The sequence below is a fragment of the Camponotus vicinus genome, unplaced genomic scaffold (genome assembly GCF_025532165.1).
Source record: "Camponotus vicinus isolate PSW18456_S1 unplaced genomic scaffold, iyCamVici1.0 SCAF_3, whole genome shotgun sequence".
In the NCBI taxonomy this organism is placed as follows: Eukaryota; Metazoa; Arthropoda; class Insecta; order Hymenoptera; family Formicidae; genus Camponotus; species Camponotus vicinus.
The window spans coordinates 16,790,046-16,810,671 of NW_028141967.1; the positions used below are offsets into that span (position 1 = coordinate 16,790,046).

The 20,626-nt window shown below is 31.1% G+C and overlaps 2 protein-coding genes across 10 annotated transcripts in view; one reads left to right on the forward strand and one right to left on the reverse strand.

Annotated features, from left to right (window-relative positions):
• Shal (potassium voltage-gated channel protein Shal) overlaps positions 1 to 20,626 on the forward strand; it is a 286,553-nt gene that overhangs the window by 126,731 nt on the left and 139,196 nt on the right. The window lies entirely within an intron of this gene.
• Positions 1 to 20,626, reverse strand: part of LOC145968047 (glycine receptor subunit alpha-2-like) — a 294,643-nt gene that overhangs the window by 14,780 nt on the left and 259,237 nt on the right. For 4 of the 9 annotated variants that reach the window (XM_083093262.1, XM_083093258.1, XM_083093259.1 and 1 more), the window contains exon 17: positions 861 to 10,359. The exons of 1 other annotated variant lie outside the window; for it this stretch is intronic. In XM_083093262.1, coding sequence (XP_082949388.1) covers positions 10,141 to 10,359 — 219 coding nt within the window. In that variant the 3' untranslated portion in view covers positions 861 to 10,140. Of the gene's footprint in view, positions 1 to 859; positions 10,360 to 20,626 lie in introns of those variants that run through there. 4 more of the 9 variants (XM_083093255.1, XM_083093256.1, XM_083093263.1 and 1 more) reach the window with 2 other exon arrangements.

Consider the following 20,626-nt stretch of genomic DNA (forward strand, 5'->3'; position numbering starts at 1 on the left):
TCAATTTTGATTAATAACTTGGCTTTATCTTACAATTAGTTAAAATAAAATTATATTTAAATGAAATCTAACAAATGATTGTAAAATCGCATGATTTTCATCGTTAACGAGCGTGAAATATTAACGCTCATCTGCCGATAATTAATCGGCAAAAGAAGGAGCTTCTTTTCTTTTTCAATTTAAATGCATATGTCTTATTATTAAATTGCTAACGCAAACAAGAGCAAGTAACATCTTTGCGTTCGTTGATAATAATAATTAGTCCGCGATAAAAGGGATGTTTATCTCCTTTTTCGATTTCTTCCTAAATCTTAAATGATTGCGGATTCCGATTAGCTTAGCCAGTAAGTAAGGCTGTCAGGCTTAGTGGAATATATCATTAGGATTTTTTTAAAATCTCAAATAGTCCTAAGGATAAATAAAAAGAAACTAAGACACAACTTGCAGTCATATAAAATCCGTTAATAATAATAATAATATTTTGTGTTATACTTTACAATTTAACATAGGATTAATTTAATATAACATTATATACAATATAATTTAGTATGTATATATAGAGCATTAAACATCAAAATATGATGCTATTGAAAACTATATGAAAACTATAATAAAATAAAATGTAAAAAATATTTATTATATTAAAATTTAAGGAAATAATTTAAAAACATATTTAATTTGTATATAAAATATAATTATGGAAATTAAAAATAATTGCACACAATTTATATAAAATTATATTTATATTTATATATAAGTGATATAAATATAACTAAAATATAATTAAGAAATATAAATGTAACTAAAAATGTAACTAAAAATTAATTAGAAAATATTATTGTTCTAAATGAAAGGAAATAATTGGTTGAGTGGTGAATGAATAAACAATAACTCCAGTGGACAGGATTCTCTTGTATATTTATATATCATATATTAATTTTCCCAAGATAATCCTTGGAAGCTGCGCATTATTGCGCGATAGAGCCGCTTTGCGAGCTCTCACATGTGTTTCTTGTCGCAAAAAGAAAGATCGAAAAAAGGGTATCTATGCCAAATCAGAATAGAAATCTGAATATTCCTTTTTGGCTAGCCTTTTCAATGAGGCTTTGATATGTTTAATTAGAAACTATCATTATCTATCTTGTTCTTCGGGTTTAAACGTGAAAATAGTAAAACTGCATATTATAATTCCTTGCGTCTTTTAATTTTCGTAAATATATTGCTATACAATTTGTAAATATACTTTTATAATAAATATATTATAAAATGTCAAATATAATTAATAAAAAAACTTAATATCTTTAAATAAATATTAAAATTAGTATAATATTTACATGTAAATATTAATTAATGTTATGTGCAATAAAAAAAGTGTAATATTATATTTACTTCAATATATTGAATTTATTAACAATTATTATGTTTCATACTTTTCAATTTGTTTTACTTTATTTATTCATAACTATAATTCAGTTCAAAATTCAATTGATATTCAGCTCAATATCTGATTTTATTGAAATTTTTTTTTTCGAATATTTCGATAATTCATTTTTATACAACCAATTTTTGATAAACATTTTATTAAATTAAAATAAATTAAATATAATGACGCAAGGAATTAATTGATTCTAAGAACTAATAAATAATCATATAATCATTATAATTTCGATTCGTTCATCTTCCGATCTCATTTGTTGCAAAATATGTTCAAAATCGCTGGCATAACCGATTTCGCGGGTCTTCGTACTTCGCAATTGTCTAATGATTAAATTAATTCATATTTATAACATCTTAAAATCTCCTAATATTAATTATTATAATAATAATATCATTTATTATATAAATCTCAAAGTATATGACTGTAAGAGAATGACGAATCGTTGGATATGACATAATTGACAGTTACAGACGAATTGTTATATTCAGGTGTTTATAATGTAGATCTGTAGCACCTTAAACCATTATCCGATACAAATATCTATTATCGTAAAAAAGAAATGATAAGCATAATATTAATATATAATGGAAATCAAATATATTTATATTAACAACGAAATATTTCATTACAAAGTATATTAATATGTACTAATATATATCTATGTATGTATTTTTTGTCAAAAGTTACTTAATAAAAATCAAAATATATATTTTAAAATAAAATGTATATTTTTAACAATTAACGCATCTTTTAATGAAATCTCTAATTTTTTCAATATTATTAAAAAAATACATACTGTATATAGAATTGATGCACATGGTTTAAGGATAACATGCGAAGGAAGTAGATGTTTTTTAATTGTATAATATTATAAAAATTGTTTTATAGATATTTTTTGCGTTTGATGCAATTTTTTTTCTATTTTTTCATCGAATTTATAGATTAATTTTCTTGATAACACTATATTGAAAATAGTAACAAAGTCGTCCCATGAAATTTTAACATGTAGCACTATTTCTGCGTTGTAACAATTTCTGGTGAACATTTTTATATATTAAAGGACTCATTGTAAAATTACTATTAACTGTGTAACTTTGTTACAAAATTTATGACATTTTTTTTATTCGTTTTAATTCGAAATTATTACCCGACGCTATAAATCTTCAAAATTATTAATTTTTGAAATATATAACCGGACTTTTGTAAAATTCTTAAATTTTAACACCACTTTGTGGCATTGTAACTTTCAAAAGTTTCGTTTTACATTTATGTGAAGATATTTCTATTTAATTAAGAACGTTTTTCTGAATTAATCTAATTTCATTAATATATAACGTTTTAAAGGAATACGATATATAGATCAAATCGTAATAGAGTGCCATTGCTTGAATAAATAATTGATATGATTGAGTCATTTGATTCAAACATTCTCGATTATATTCGCGCTTGAGCCGATTTTTTTAAATATTGTACATACTTTCTAAATTAATTCATTAAATTACGACGGTTGATAAAGAATTACAGAGCATCTTACAGAAAAATGCGTATTCTTAGAACTTTGTTAAATTGTTGATGATTCAGTTCGATCAAATAGTAATCGCACAGTTGATATACAAATCGCAACGATTGATACAGTACACGATACGCGAGAAAGTTAGAATTTATACATGGTTTGTACGAAGACCCACGCCCGTAGCCCATTTGGAAGAATTAATATCTCGAAGAGAAATCACGTACCTTGTAATCGCGACATTGCTTCGTTGAGAATTTTGCTTGAGAGCACCATTTATAAATAATTACAGAATTGTTTTAATTTATCATAAATTGAAATGATAAATTTGTCAGATTGCATGAAACCGAAATGCATGAGAAATTATTAAAATAATTTATAATAGAAACTATGTGGGGAGAATATTTAATATGCACATTGAATGGAACAGTATTGATTTCAACCAACGCAATACAATTACTAATTAAACCTTTTGGTTTCTATGCAAGATTAAAATTAAACTTTGAACCATGTAATTTACAACGTACAGATCGCTATTTTGTGACTTTTTTCCATTATCCATTAGTAATTAATTTATTCGATTAAACGAACAAGATTTATATACAACTGATAAATCTCTTGATGTTCACAAAACACATCGTTTTGCAAACAAAATGCGACATAAATTTTATACTAACGCAAGAGGAGATATATATATATATATATATATATATATATATATATATATGAAAAAAACAAAATGGAAGTTTATCAAAACTCCTCTCTCAAGCAGGATCATCGTATCAGTTATCTTCTCATAAAGTAACGTCGCAGTTACAAAGCGGGCCCTTTATAATACATGTCTTTCGATGCATCGGTCACACATACTCACACACATGTGCGCGATCTCGCATGCATGCGTAATTATTGCATTGCCCTCGTGTCGGTTTTTACAATTAAGCAGTCATTCTCACGCTCGCACGAAACACGGAAATTATAATGTAACGATGATACAGGAAATGTTAATTAAAACTTTGTAAGAGAAAAAACAAAACTAGTCAAAATAAAATAAAAAAATATTATTCTGATAGGAAAGAAAAAAGTAAAATTATGTTACATACAAATTAACTATTACATTTTTCTGACTTTTAAAAGAGAGAAATTTTCCTTCAAATTATATTGATGAACTTCTTATTAAACTATCTTAAGATGCATTTATGATATGATAAAATATGACAGGAATGACTGAGCGTCTTGCCATATTTATGAGATCTAGATAGCAAGCTAGATATTATTATCGTTTCAAATCGTGATTTCTCGACGTGCGCATATATCTAATGCGCAATATGTTACGGAGAGTAATTAGGCCACGTGCAGTCTCCGCGACTTTGGCGTCGGGTATATTTGATTATCTGATTCAGCTGGACCGTATGAGATGGCCGCGAATAGATACACGCGTAATGTCTAGCGTAGATTAATAATGATTGCGCGTGTATATACGCTACATACGACCCAGCATATTCATTAAAAAAAAACAAAAATTAAAAAAAAGAAAAATGCTTTTGGCAAGATATCTGCATCTGCAGAGCTCGATTTTGTAAAGAATGGAAAGAGAAATTAAATTAAAAAGTCCAGAAAAAAAATTATCGAAGAAACAATACGTTTTTCGTGCGTATGTAACGTAAAACATATAATAAAATCTCCAATAAAAGACTTTGTACGCAATATAATTAAATGTATAATAAAAATTCTGTGTGTTATACAAGTTCGTAAGAAAATCTCTCGTAATAAAATAGAGCTCGTTTGCAAACATGTTTGCGAATTGACACACACATCGTTCTGCGAAATGTCCGTGCTTCGCGGAGGAAAGTTGCATCCGTCGAACGCAGCAGTATTAAAGCTACTCGCCCTCCCTTTAGCGAACAGTGCGTCAAAAGTACCTTGCCAGTGAGTAGTAATTGAGCGTAATGGTTCTTATCGGCTGATTCGTGCGTCTATAATCGGCGTTCTACGTTCGCCGGGGGCGTTAATTTTTTGCGCAAGTATTTACATTCCGATGCAGCAAGCGCCTTCGAGCAAACGCCGTCGAGTCCGCGAGAGTTATTCTACTCGGGCGTATTTTCGAGACACCCCATGTCGATCAAGGTCGAATATAGAGCATTCTGAGAACAACGATCGTGTAATATCCGAGTAAAGATTTAATTCAAATCCAGCATGATTTCGAATGCACGTTTTATCGATTATTAATTAAAATATATGAAGGCAAATGTGCAGAATTATAATAATTGATACGTGATATTTCTATGCAATATGATTAATGAAAACACCTATTAAATACACCGAGTTAATATAGGCATTAAATTAACGAAGGCATAATTCAAGACAATAAAGTATGTAATTTGCATTTCTAGCAAGTGTCATATCAAACTAATTGAATTGAGTCCCCAAGTTAAATTTTTTATACATGCATTATAATCGGATGTGCATCTTAATTAGATTTATATTTGCAATATAATAATTAATGACACAAATTTGAGACGCCCGTGCCCGTGCATTCGCTTGATGCATAATATTTTCGCTTCGCGGATTAAAAGAAGATCTCTCAATCTTGATCCTTCAACCTTGATCCACTTCTTGCGAGATCCTCGCATTTGGTCCATGTCTTCGAGATTGATCGAAATTGAGAGATTTATCTCACTTCTCGATCGATTTTCCTCGAAGAGTCCATCTCGTCGCCGTTGAAACGATTAGCCTCGCCGTTTTTTAACTAATCAACATGTATTCTTGCTACGTGCGTGTATGTATAACGTGACATTAATATCTGCTGTCTCTTTGAGCGATGTGCCCGCGGTTCCTAAACTTTATACATTATTGCTTTTCCACGTCGCGCACGCACAATTTGTCCTGCGCTCTTTTTCCTCTTGTTGGTTTAACACAATAATTTCTATTAAATTGCCATTATTAAATAAAATATTTGTTTCCTGTCTCGTTAAAGAATATTATTAATTATTAGTCAAAATTAACAAACACACATCGGAAAAAGATATAAGTCAATCTTGTTAAATTATTATATTATTTATATCTGAAATACGAGAATATCAATTTCTATTTACCTTATGTATATCGCAAATTTACAAATAGCACGGACGTAAAATTTTCAGTGTTACGCTTATAAACTGTCTATATCAGCTTTCAATTTATTTTACATTTTAAAATAAATAACAGTTAATCATTAATAACGGAAGAATAAAAGACCAATATCCATGTTTATATAATTATTTCGTCATGTGCTATAATATCACTTACACTAATTTTTAATGTGACGATAATTTAGGAAAGAGGGCGCAGAAAATAAGTGGCTTGCACAAACGCACTCTCGCATTTCGCACGCAGGACTCCCACAAAAAAGACGCAACTCACATTCGCGCCTAAGATCGACGAATGCTACCTAATTGAATTACCGTATTATAACTTGTCGTCTTATTCGTACTTGTCGTCCATGTACAAACAATATGACAGCCAGAACGCGCTGGCTGTCCGCCTTTATCTCGCGCGTTACCTATATTTATATTTATATATGTATATGCACTTACATAACGTGTATTTATAGAGTATAGTACGCATAGAAGGACTCTATTTATTTGCCGTATTGTTCCTGCCACTACATTGTCTAGCGAGTTTCCGTTAGTTAACTCCGGAGGGTCACATGGATTCGCCTGAAGCTTCAGCGCAATTATAATCCTCGGGATCCCATCTGACGGATTCTCATTACTTTGTTTAAATGGCGAAAGTCGCAAGAATAACGAAAGTCCTCGTAATAATCATTTCGTTCGTTGCATCTCATCGACTCTTCGTATAATCCATATCTACTTTCAAGGATTTATTTTTTTCATTTATCGATTGCAATTTTTTACGATAATAAAAAAATAGAAAAATAGAAAGATAAATAAGTAATAGATAAATTAGAAAATTAAAATTATTAAATTAAAGTAAGAGAAACTACAAAATTATTTTTAAAACAATATTTTTTACGATTGAGATAAAAGAAAATGAGATTTAAAACATATGAGATTGACAATGTATATATTTTTACTTTTATTATTTCTTCATAATTAGTTAAGCGTTTGGTTATAAAAAAAGAAATAAATCATTAATAAATAATATAAATGTGTGATAATTTTTTAGCACAATTAAAAAGCAAAAAATAAAATAAATGTCTTAAACTTAATTAAAATGTTATCTATATTCAGCTATTCTGTTTTTATGATAAATGAATCTTGTTACGTTCAGAATTAGAAAATATATTGAATTTTTTGTACGAACATATTAAATTCTTTTATTCAAAATAAATTAATGATAAAAGAATCATTAAAACTTGATATCAAATTCAGATCATTTTCGAAATTCTTGAAGAGCATTAAATTCATTATATTCTAATGCCATCTGAAAAAAAGCGTGATAGTAGTGATGAATCCATCGCAGGAAGGAATAATTACAGGAATCTCGAGGATTATTAATCGCCGGTATCGAGATTATGATCGAGTCAGCGGAAGGACTTCTCTAGCTTGCTGAATAATTCCAGTTCGTGAATTTCTGAGTAATTTGTAAATGTCAAGCATTTGCCTACCGTTTACAAGTTTTCCGCTTCGTATCTCCCTCTCGTCTTCCAGGCTGACAAATCGACCGCTTATATAGGAATGCCTTCCATAGTCACGAACTATTGACACTGCGCGTCGTAATTATGGAGACGCGAGGCGTCGCTCGCATTGATATTTATCGCTTTTATCGATGTCGTCGGTTGATAAAATAATCAATGACACGAATACGAAAGATAAAAGAGCGAAGGGAATAAAAGTATACCAACATTATGAATAATTCATTGTTCAGATGTTTAACGAATAAATTATCTTCTTTGTTATAAGTAAGAAAAAAATTGTATCTATTTTTCAATAACATGGTTGTTTTTATTCTAAGCAAATTAATTAGTCATACATTAGATTTGTGTCAAATTTTATTAATTTTAAAAATAGGCCATCTTTTATTAACAAAAATTTGATTGGACGATTTGTCTTTTAAATTTTCTGAATCGTCTATATTTCTAATAATATTTAAATATAATTATAGCTCAATAATACTGATAATGAGATAATGATAAAAAATTGAGAGATTATTTTTACTAATTATAAGATCGGTTAAGTGCAAAATACATCGACACGAGAAAACTTGGAAACGCGCGGGCCACGATCGACTTTCTCGTTCGATCGTATTTCCAGCCTATGTCTATTACACACCTTTTTTTATACTTATGTCACTATAACAATCTACATTTATCTACACACTCGAGCCTCTCGCGACGCATCGCAGATGCACGTATGATTTCGGGTTTTCAACTTTAACAAACACCTAATGGTCCAGTACAGGAGGAGATTTGCGTTGCTTGGCCATTAATTATACAGTAGATCAGTGCTTAGCCATTTATACAGATCTCTCGCGCTATGATCGATTTATTATACACGCGTCGTATCCTAGTTTTGAACGATCCCGAATCGCGCTTATCGTTCTCTATCTCGATTTCTCTCGTTTCTCGCGTAAGGTTAATTTCAATATTACGATTTTTTCCATTTATTTTTTATTTACTCGATTTTTTGAATGCCTACCTTTTTTCGATTAACTTGCCGAGATTGTTACCTGACCGATTGCATCGAAAGTGCAATGCTGACTTCGTGCGAAACGTTTAGTTTTTGTTAACGCTAACATTGCGATGTAATATCAACAATTATATAATCGCGAAAATCTTTAACATTTAAAAATAAATACTTCGAATATATACATATATATGTAATATCTTTCAACAATTTGCAATAAAGTATTCAATTCATAGCTATCCGCAAACTCTGCGTTAATTGACTACCTCAACATGATTCTAACAAGTCTAATTTTTCTGCCAATCAAGATTAGGCATCAAGAGAAGAAACTTATTCTATATATATTTTATATAGAATATATATCATTTACACTTATATATATTAGCTAACTTTACGTATTAAAACGCAAAAATTTCGATTATTTAGTTTTTAATGTTTTCCAATGTATATCTCAATTATTCTCCATTAATCATTCATTTGCAAATCATCGTGTAATCAAACATCAGCACCGCGCACCACTGTTAATGCTTGTGAAGCAACTCTTGTGTTGAAGTTACATCGATTGCATGTCGATCGCGCGACAATCTCGTCACAAGACACTTCTGACGGCGAATTACATATCGAATGCGTAAAATGAAAACGCGATTGGCCAATAATTTCCATTTGATTTCGAGCATTCGACAAATGTATTCTCGTATCAAACTCGACTCAAAGTGACTTCAATCGTCAAAAGTATCATCGATCATTCGTCGTTAATCCTTTGAGTATCGAGCAGCATAACAGCACTACTTTCTGTATGAATTATTTTCCAATAGGATATATCTTTATTCAGAATTATTAGCATCTGTACTAAATGTTTTCAAAATGCTGGAACTTGCAATGAATATATTGTTACAATATCTGTGTGAACTATTCACTTTTTTATATGCATTTTGAAAATAGAAAACTCGCAAATCGCGATTATTATATATTGATAGTTTCAGTGCAATTTCAAACATGTGCAGTTTTTTCAAATATCCTAATATTCTTTATATAATTATATAGCAAAAAGTATGTAAAGAAGATAAAATAAATAAGAGCTAGAATATGCTAAAATTAGGAATATTCCTCTTTGTAAATTTAGCATTTTATTCTAAGAAAATAACTTCCTACGCAATCATTGCACGTTCCAATATTAAATTTGGAATTATTCGGATCGCGGCAATTAAAGGATTAAGAACGAGACTCGATGAGGCTACATATCGAGGTACAATGACAAAAATATCATTAAATATCCATATGCATTTAATAATATTTTGAACGGCGCGATTCGCGATCGTGAAACGTGTGTAGGAATTATCGTGCGGATCTGTCGATCAATCCTTACAATACATAGATCACGGCGATCGAGGAGAAAGTGAAAAATCCTTCTCTTCGTTGTTCTGTAGCCTTCAAGGCCACCAGTCCTCTTTCTTCCGGATAAATTCCACTGTCGGAATCTCCGTGACCGCGTGTTCGCGACACGTGGCGATCCTTCGCGAGGGAGAGGTTCGATATAGATTTCTTATGGAGTTTCTACGATGTCCCTGTCACGAATCGAAAAGATACGTCGAACCGAAAAGGCAGACTGCCAGTAGAACGACGAGAAGCGCTGACGATGACCTGAAGACAGCAGCCTCGTTACTATATGGCATTTTTACCTCGACCTCGGCCATCTTGAAGATCGAGAGCAGCGGATGCGAATGCACTTCGTGGTGCTTGTTGTTGATCTTGTCGCTGAGATCTTGCATCATTGACGCGCACTCCTCCTGCAAATCGAATATCCCGATCAGTGCGTTTGTAAAAAAGCGTCTAGTTCAATATTAAAAAATTCAAAGCAGATTCTAATTTAATAAATTTTAACTTTTGGCACTTATTTATTTATAATATTAATATTTATTTAATATTTAATCGAGAATTTTTTTTTATATCTATTATGATATCATATTCTTGTTTGAAATCTAATGTTCCAATATAGTTATAAATTCGCAGAATGCTCTCGTTCAAATTCATACATGATAATGTGTTCTTCTCTAAAGTTTTTATTTATTATTAGATCCTTCATATAATTTTATACAAATATAAAATATAAACACTTCAAATGAAAGAAGAAATACCAATCGTTTTTAAGTCTCAAGGCACATATTACAAATAAAAATTGATTTTTTTCAGTAATTTTGTTTATAATATTGTCATTTTGGCAACAAAGTGTATTATGGTTAATAACTATTAGTACATAAAAATGGATTAATCACAATTGATAAAATATATTTAAGAAAAGTTACCTTGATTAGAAAGAATCTGCAAATAAAAAAACAAAGACAGCCGTAGTAAATTCTAAATCGTTATATAATGATCCGAATAAATTCTCTCCGCGAAAGTATAATCTCCGCAAAAACACACGTATTTTCCGCTTCACTATCGATAGTTGTTCTTGCAGAATTCGAGTTTCTCCCGAATACGATTTAACGACGTCGAATGTTCTCCCTCCTCCCTCATTTTCTTCGTTCCCTACTTTCTCCCAGACCGAATTCGGCATCGATTTCCATTTTCAACCCTCTCCCGCTACTCTCCACGTGCGATCCTTGTTCCCCGTCCCCAAAATTACCCTCGGCTCGTTGAATCTTTAATTTCCGGCGTAGAAATCCGTGAGGCTGAAAGCGATTTTTGGTGATATCTTTCTGGTGCGCCACGTGGCCCAACCAGATTTCTCGTCGCCGGCGTTTCGTTCGCTCGTTTCGCGCCGAGCGAGGTTTTCAATGAGATTAAATTCCGCGTGCAAGCTGGAATCTTGCGCGAATAACTTCGCCGTGACGAGCCGGCGTAGCTTTCAGTATGGAATGAAACTTTCGACGAATTCGATGAATTATAGTTTTGGTGTCCATGAAAAAGAACAGACGGCTAAGTCCTAATGTGAGATTACGTTCGAACAATCTATTAAAAATATACAAACTCTAAACAAATTTAATTATATGTACACACTCTTAACTTGATTATATCTTTAGTGTCTAAAAAGAACGTGCGGATGAGTTACTTAATTTGAAATATATTTTCGAACAATCTATTAAAAATGCATTTTTATTTTAACGCAAAATGATTTTAATAGTGTTTTCATGATCTTAATATTATAAAAAAGAATGTTTGTCTCTTTCTCGGGAAAGGAAGATATTCATTTGAATCATTTTTATAATTGCGGCGATATATATCTGATATTTTTATATTAGATAATAGATAAGATCTAATATTTAATATAAAAATATCAGCTCTACTTCTCTGAAATTCATATAGAACGATTGTTTATATCTTCTTCACGATTTAAGATACTTTATAGAATACTTGTGACATGTCGCGGCAACAGTAAAGATATCGCGAACATTGCAGTGTATCCGTATATTCGGTAATTAACCCGTAGCGCGCGAGAAACTCGGGACTACAATTAGCACGAGCCAATACGTAAAATGAATTATCGCACTGGGCTTTTGTCCGGCTGTGTTTAGGTCATTACTGTTTCGCGCAATTCCATTCAATTAGCCTAAAAACCTGGCCAGACACATTCTCGGTATGTTTCGCGGTTTCTTTTCATCTATAGTAAAAATGGCAAGCATGTCGCATAAAAATAAAGAAAAGCAAGTTAGAATTTTCAATTACATAGAGATATAAAAATCTTTAGAAACATTTTTTAAACTTGATTGTTTTTCGCAAGTGATTTTTCGCCATAACGCTATAACTTAAAATAATGTATAGGAAAAAAAATAAATATTATAAATATTACATACGTGAATAAAAAGAAAATAATTGTATAATAAAAAGAAAATAGTAATAAAAAAAGTAACAATAAGAAAATAGTTTTATAATGCAATTTATAATTTATTTTGGAAAATTATAGCCCTGCAAAGATTTTTCGATCGTAAAATGATCGTAAAACGAGCGTAAACGAGCTCATTGTTTAAAAATTTTGCGTTGTATAATTTGTGCATTAAATAGAATGGTTGAGTATGTGAAAGTCGCTGGTTACTTATTTTACTTTTTGCCATATCATCATAATTTTGTTACGACGAGAAGTTGGGGAGGCTTTTAATTGCTATGTGTGTGCTCGGTTTCCCTGCCAGAATAATCCAGCTTTGAATGCAAATGCGCGGCGTGGCTTTTTTTTTCCATCGGGATTATCCGGCAGATTCGCAACAGTATTGTATGCTGCGAATATGTAACTCCTACTTTTTTACCTCGTGGATTGCGCTGCTTATCTCTCGTCGTGTTTTAACATCAGCCGACACGTGCTTAATTTTTTCCCTGGATAATATTTTATTTAATCTTGCCTCAGAACATGAAATAATACATATATAACATACGTAGAATGATCTTCCGTGAGATTCCCTTTGTTTCTTTAGCGAAAAATCAGTCCCACAGTGGAAATGCTAAATAATTCACAACAGGGATTTTAATGAAGTTAAATAAACCCAAATCATTTTTAAAATTCAAATTAGATAATTTTATAGAGGTTTCTGTTCATGTTGAAAAATGTATATTGTTTTATTGTTGATTAAATTAATTAATAGGAACATTTTACATTAATAAAGAAGACTTTATTTTGCGTAACAATAATTATATGCTTTTAATTAATAATGCTCTTTTAATTAATAATACATTATATATATTAAAAGTATTTGATATTTCAAATAAGGTTGCTCAATAAATATAAAATAATTACACGCACAAAATAATATCTTTCATGTATCTGTTTAATAAACAATATTTAGCTATTCAATTTTTCTTAACAATTGTTAGCTATTGCTCATTAATTTTTTTCTTCGAAGAAGTATTCTCATTATAATAATTGTATTGCCCTATTGAAATAATTAATAGTGATCGAAATGATTAATAGTGATCAAATCGATCATGAATTGCCGCGATTTCATACTGAATGTAACATTCCGTTGTTTACGCTGGTTGTTTAACGTTATGCTTTAATTAATGCCAAACCGTGCCACACGACGAAACTCACCGGTAGGTCGATGGTTGTTCTAATTTACGCTCTCTTGTATTATGCGGTACGTGCCTCTTCTACCATATTAATCCATGGTTAGAAGTACATCCGTATTACGTCGCGTTTCGAAATTGTGTTCTGAAATAATTTCGCTTTACAGGCAGATACGCGCTAATACAATTATTCGGATATTTGCGAATGCACGAGTAAATATATACAGGTAAAGCTAATAAATTATTTACATAAATATCTAATTTTAGAAAGTCTGCTACGAATAATGTTGAATTTATCCACAAAGGATCCGCAATGTAAGCGATCCTAAGCGGCTTAGGAATGAAAATTATTAAGGCCATGATCATAGGTGGAAATTAATTTCAGTAAATTTTTATTGAGGTTATATATATATATATATATATATATATATTTTTTTTTTTTTCCATTAAATAATTTATATGTAATAAATTTTTAGAATCAAAATTAAAAGTAGTCGATATTTTCCACGATAAATTCCATACATTTTAACACACAAAATTCTCAAAATTGTATTTATATAATTTCTAAAATAATTGTTATTATTATTTCACTTATGAAATAACTAGTTATTATTATTTCACTTATGAAATATCTAACATTATATATAATACAATAAAAATATGAAGAAATTCAATCAAATAAAAATTATATTTATTAATAGTACGATTGAAAATTAAGGTCATTTTCAAGTAACATAAATCGAAATGCTTAATTGCTTAATTTTAAACAAAACTATTAATTATGGGTAATATGTTAGTCTAAGAGTTTATTAGAGAGAGCGCGCAAAATAAGAGATTTTAAAAAATAAAAATCAAATTTTTTTTATGTTCAGTAGTACAGTTCAAAATTATTCAGACTTTCCCCAAGTAGTATAAACTGAAATTAAGCAGCAGTAATCGTGCAGCAGTAATTGTGCTTATCATAGAAAATCAATAACTCCAAAGAAATGTCGTAAGCTAAAGTGCAGCACTAAGACTCGAGCATGATCGTGCAGTTCCCTACAAAGGACGATCTCAATTCGCGATCACCGGAAACTAATGGTTCTCCTTACAGCTGGCGTCGTCATGGGATCGGCCATTTATCCCCGCGTGAATGAAGACAGGTGCAAGATGCAGTGTAGTGCACCGGCAGGTGCAACTGCAGCTGACGATGGGGCAGGTACTATTATCTCTTCCGTCAGAAGGAATCCCTTATTAATGATCGACTAATTGAATTTCTGAACGTAGGAGTGATTACGTCAAAACGTGGCGTCGTGTATGTTGACAGGAAAGAGAAGAGATACGAGATATACAAGGTGTCCTCAGTATTTTTTCAAATTTTCTTTCTGATACAAATTTTTTGATTGATTTAAAAATATTATTAATTATTTTAATAAGCAGTTTTTTGGAATATAAGCAATTAAACAATTTAAATACTTTTAACTTTAGTAATATGCAAAGGAAAAATATCTTATATATTTATTATATTTCTTACATATTTTTTATCTTATTTTGAATGTATAAACTGTATTCAGACAATATATATTTCATAAAAAAATTATTACAAAAACATAATATTCAAAATTAAATTAAATTAATTTGTATAAAATATATAATATTACGTGGAAAAGTCTCTAAATTTTTGTGAAAATTTTTTGTAGAAAACTAATTAGCATATGTATTATTGAGAAAGTAAAGCGAATTCTGGAGCACTCAGTATGCAGTTAGTAGCAGATAGATCTATCTTATAATAGCGATCTCTCTATTGGACCTTGCTTCTCGCCCAATACCCTCCCTTTCAATCGGCCAAATGCATTTGATATCGGGGAACGCTTGTACCTATCGTTCCTCAAAGATAACTCGTAATTGCAACTTACAATGATGAAACAATGGTACCAATATATTATAGAAGCGAATACATAGTTCATGTGTAAATAACGCGACGATAATGTCACTTGTAAATGGATGATAGATAATTATGATGGAATAATTGTGCTAATTGTGCTAATTGTGCTAATTGATAAGGATTAAATGTGGAATGAATAATCGGTTTCTCTCCAAATTATTTTCTTTTTATATACATAGCGACAACAAATTTAGATGTGATATTTTTATAGCATTTCTCAAAAATTCTTTCTCGAGTGTAGTAATATTTCTCTCGAGCATTTCTATCAATTAATGAATTTTTTAAATAACATAATTTATACTGTTTTTAAATATTTTGTATATAAATACATAGCACACATTATATGTGTGTGTCTATCTTTTTCTCTTTCTAAGATTTTTTTATAAAAAATTATATATATAATTATGTTATTTGAATTATCGATGTAATTAACTATACTAATAAAAACAGTGTGCAGGAAATATATATTTTTTGGAAATAATAAAACAGTTTTTGACGTAAGAAAACTTCACATGGTAACAGAATTTTTTGACATTAAAAGTAGCGATACATTCTAAGTTGTGCGATTATGTGGCGTCGCGTTTCGTGCTTCGGAATTTTTCGCCGCCCAAGTCGCCGCCAAGTCGAGAGGAGGAAAATTGCCGTCGTGAGTCGGCCGCCAATAAAAATTTCGCTATTAAAGAATCCAGGCGCGCTTTCGCGTGGCCACTTAATCAATAACGACGTCGAGAAGTCGCTCGATGTTGCTCGTTAGGAGAGAGGGACGTAAAAGAAGGACGAAGGGCCGCGCAAGCAAAATCCGCCAAGATAAGAACGGGTAAGAGTCACCGAGAAGGGAAGAAGGAACAGAGAACGAAGAAAAATAAAGGATCCTCGAAGGGAGAGAAGGAGTAACGACATGCAACGCACACTGGCTTTATAACACGTAAAGGCTTGCGAAAAGCGGGCTCGTCACGCAATGCAAATGAGCATAACGCTCGCGAAAAGCGATAGCGGCTTCTCCCTTCGGCAGGTATACATCGGGGAGGAAGGCGAGGAACCGTAAAGAATATCAAATTATCTCTCGGTTATAAGCGCCGGAAAATGAAATCAAAATACGATAGTTTGTGACGGGAAACTTTGCGGTTTTACAGTGTTATTCCATATTTTTATAAATGTAGTGATTTAGAAGAATCATAGTAATTTCTAAGTATCCTTAGTAATTTAATTAAAAGTATCCTTTATAATAATTTTATCTTTTTATATATATTTCGCATAATTTAATATTATTCTCAGTTGTATAAATTTACGATTTTGGTAATTGCCTTCTTACAATTTTGCGTATCTGTGCGTGCTTGATTAGGGTACTTGAGTAAATGTACATAGGAATTCTGCGAGAAGATCCTTCGAAGTTCTAGAACACGAAGAATCCTGCTCTACTTTGTTCTACGTCTCGTGCTGACGCGTGAAAAAACCGTCGTCGCTCACGCGTTAAGGAACTCGTCCCTTTTTCTTGCCAGGGGATGCATCGTTAATGGGATCCCTGTTCATATTTCATCCCCGAGTGTATCTCATTGAAGCGAGCGGTGACTTCGACTATCCAACGATCTCGCCATTTTTCCGCGTCTGTCCTTACTCGAGGGTGCAAATCTCGACTTCAGTACTTTCGAGCTGACCTTTCCCACCCTTCCCGCTATCTTCCTTTTACTCTTCCTGCGAACGAGCGATGGTCTTCGCTCGTTCGAGTAATCGCCAGATTTGGCGGATCTTACATTTCTCGCACGTCGACGCTAATCGTCATCCGGTTTAAAAGCCCTTCCGTTCGCCCTTCGAGGGGCTAAAGAGAGGTAAGAGGATTTATTGCGGCTTGTAAATGGTCGAAGTGTCGACAATTCGTTCTAGTTCGTCACAATATTTCGAGCAGTCCTCGATAATACAAATAGAGAAAATTCTATTCCCTCTCGACCACAGAGCGAAGCATTTACGATCAATACGGGTAATTTCGTACCACTGATATAGTTGCTTCCTTTTTTCCCCTTATTTTCATTCATCTCAATTCTGAGCACGTACTGTTATGAATTATTAAACTACAAGGAAAAGTTTTTACGCAACTTACTTATTCATACACCTGGAATACTTATATTTGATATTTTCCGAAATCTCTGTGATATTGTTTTCATCGAAGCCAGCAAATTGATTGCAATTGAAAATATACGTAAAATATTGCAGCCTGAAAAACTTACTTCGAATATACATGATGTTTTAAATTTCCTCATTATTAATTCATTAATCAGTTCCTTATCTAATTGATATTGGTAATAGAAGATATATTTGGTATTTTTAATTAAATTAAAATTGTGATATAATGCAAGGAAATATATGATTATTAAGCACAATTTTAGCTACTTTTATTAATAATACGCAAATGGAACTCTTCCTTTAAATTAACCTGTTTATATCCATGCCAACTGCTGTCATGTCAACTGATATACGCACTATTAACACGTTATACGTGAGTCATATGTGACTCATTCGACGCTTTCGTGCGTACGTTTACAAAGCATATGAAATTCATTCAATTAAACATTGTAAAAAAATGTAGAATTATGAGGACCCAAGCAACATGCATACGTGATTTTTATCAAGATTTCTATTGAAAAGAATCAAATGTCGCAAAGTTATCCATGGGTATATGAACGAATTTAGCACAAAAAACTGTAGTTTGAATAAATCATTTGGTTTATTCACTGCAGCACTAGAAACGTCATTGTTTAAATAAATTGTCCCATTGTTATCGTAAATGTTTGCAATAATGTTGATCGGATATTGGGATTATATTGTAAGACTCGGGAGATGTAATGTTTAATTATGCTCCGCATAGCGTATGTTGCGCTACGAAGCTGCGTGAATTTTGTATAAAGTTGCATAATGAACGTTACCGGCTTTGCTGTGTTTCGACCAAAGAAAGCGTCCGTGAATAAGAGGATTTGTAACGATCGAATGATCAAGGTCGCCGCAAGTTGAGTAGCCATATTCGCTTGCAAAATGCAAGTCTCTATTCGCCAACAATCAAATACTTATTATTAGTCCATACATCAAATATGTTCTATTTAAAACTAATATTTTTATGTTTTCAAAATTATATAATAACTTAAATAAAATATTATTTTATTTAAAATTGGACAACATATAAATTTTAGAAAGAAGTAATGTTAAAAAAAAGATTATTTTTCCTTTTTCAGATGATTTCCTTGAAGATGACAGTTCGAAATGTTAATTTTATTGAATTAATTAAATTATTTATTTAATAAAAAAAAGGAGAAATAACTAAGCAATATATAATTGTATAAAAAATGAAGCTAATAAAAATCAAAACATAGTAATTGTAGCATAATATCATTATTATAGTAGTAATTATATTAATTTTAATAAATTCATACGTTTTGGTTTCCTTTTCAATTTATTTTTTGTAAAAATTTTAGGTATATGATGAAAAATCAATTAGAAATTATAAATGTATTAAAGAAGTTCGTTTTAAACATACGTATTATCTTTTTATTATTTTTATTTATTATTGTAAAAATGCCATATGCAATATGACAACTTTGTGTCACCATTACATGCTTCAGCTTTCATTTTGCCCGCGGGATCTTTCTTGTTCTTTTTTTTATATAAATTATTTGTTACTTATTATTTGCGAGACTGGCTTAGAATTCTCGGTTTTAATTTAATAATATTATTCTGATTGAAATACGAATGACATAATATCATTATATATTGAAAAGTGCTAAAAATATTATTTTTAATATTCTGCAATACGCTTTGCAAACACGCGAACAATGCTCGTGCGGAGAAACAAAAGAAATCGCGCCGGCAAATTGCCTCGCTCTCGAATCCTGTTCCAATTTACTGTCTGAAAAGGTATCTTGCATAATGGAGCCGCAGCCGAAATCGCATTAATCCCAAAAAACAATTGGCACGAAAGCGGCCCGCATCGTTGCTGAAAGCATCGTGTTGCAAGCGGTAGGTAGATAAGTACGTGCAAACACATGGCGATAGCTTGTGCGAAAACTTTTAAAGTAAACGAAACGAGCCAAAAGTAGTCGGCAGGAAGTAACGTGTTGCGGTAGTAAATTCTTCCGAAGAAAAAAAAGAGGACGGCCGCATTGATACGGCTATTTTTGCGCGAATATTCTTTGCGCGAAGATTTTAAAATCCAAAAATTTAAATTACAGTTTCTTAATTAATATTTTTATCACACTTATATATAGTAATTATTGATTGATTGTCTTCTGACATTAGTATATGTTCCATATATATGCATTTAATAAATATGTAAAAAATTGCAGAAGGATTAAAAATAAATTTTAATATAATAATTTGACAGAGAAAAAAATTTCTTTTTCTTTTTTCTCTTTTCTTTTCTTATACATTGTCGATAGTGTTTTATTTATATATCATATTTTATTTATATATCGTGTACGAAAGGAGAAGGGAAAGAGAAATCGCTTATATATCATATTTTTAATCATTTTCACGCGTTTTATATGTGTATATATATGTGTATATATATAATAAAATTTCTTTTCGGAAGAGTGAAACGATTGCATGTCGAGCTCAAAGGAGATTCAAAAATTGCAAGAGCAACCCTGCCAGTTGCAGCCTGCATGAGTTGTTTCCCTTTAAATCGACGAAAATAAGGGGTTTGCGTGTTAAAGGCTCTTTCCCGTTGTTCCGCGTGTTCGTTCTTAAACTCTAAAGCCCTCGAGGCGTCGGCTCGTTGAACTGTTCTAAAAATGGAAGAAAGAAATTTTGTATACTCCCAAGATCGACTGTTCATCCTTTAGAGCACGAGAAGTTATTTGACACTTAGCATTCACAAACAAATATTGAGCGCAAAGCAAAATAAAATAGTTAGTCTTGTAAAATAAACACATACTATATTACACATATTATATAAAATTATTATTTTCACTTCTTAAGATAGCTGCTGGACTTCTTTATATTCTTTATTGATTAAAAGAAGAAGAGGACATTTGATAATCAAATAATATTTTTAAATTGTTTTAGTTTTAATCGATTAATATTTTTTATTATACAAAATAAAGAAGTAATTATAAACATTTTGTTATTTTAGCATGACTGAAAAATAAATA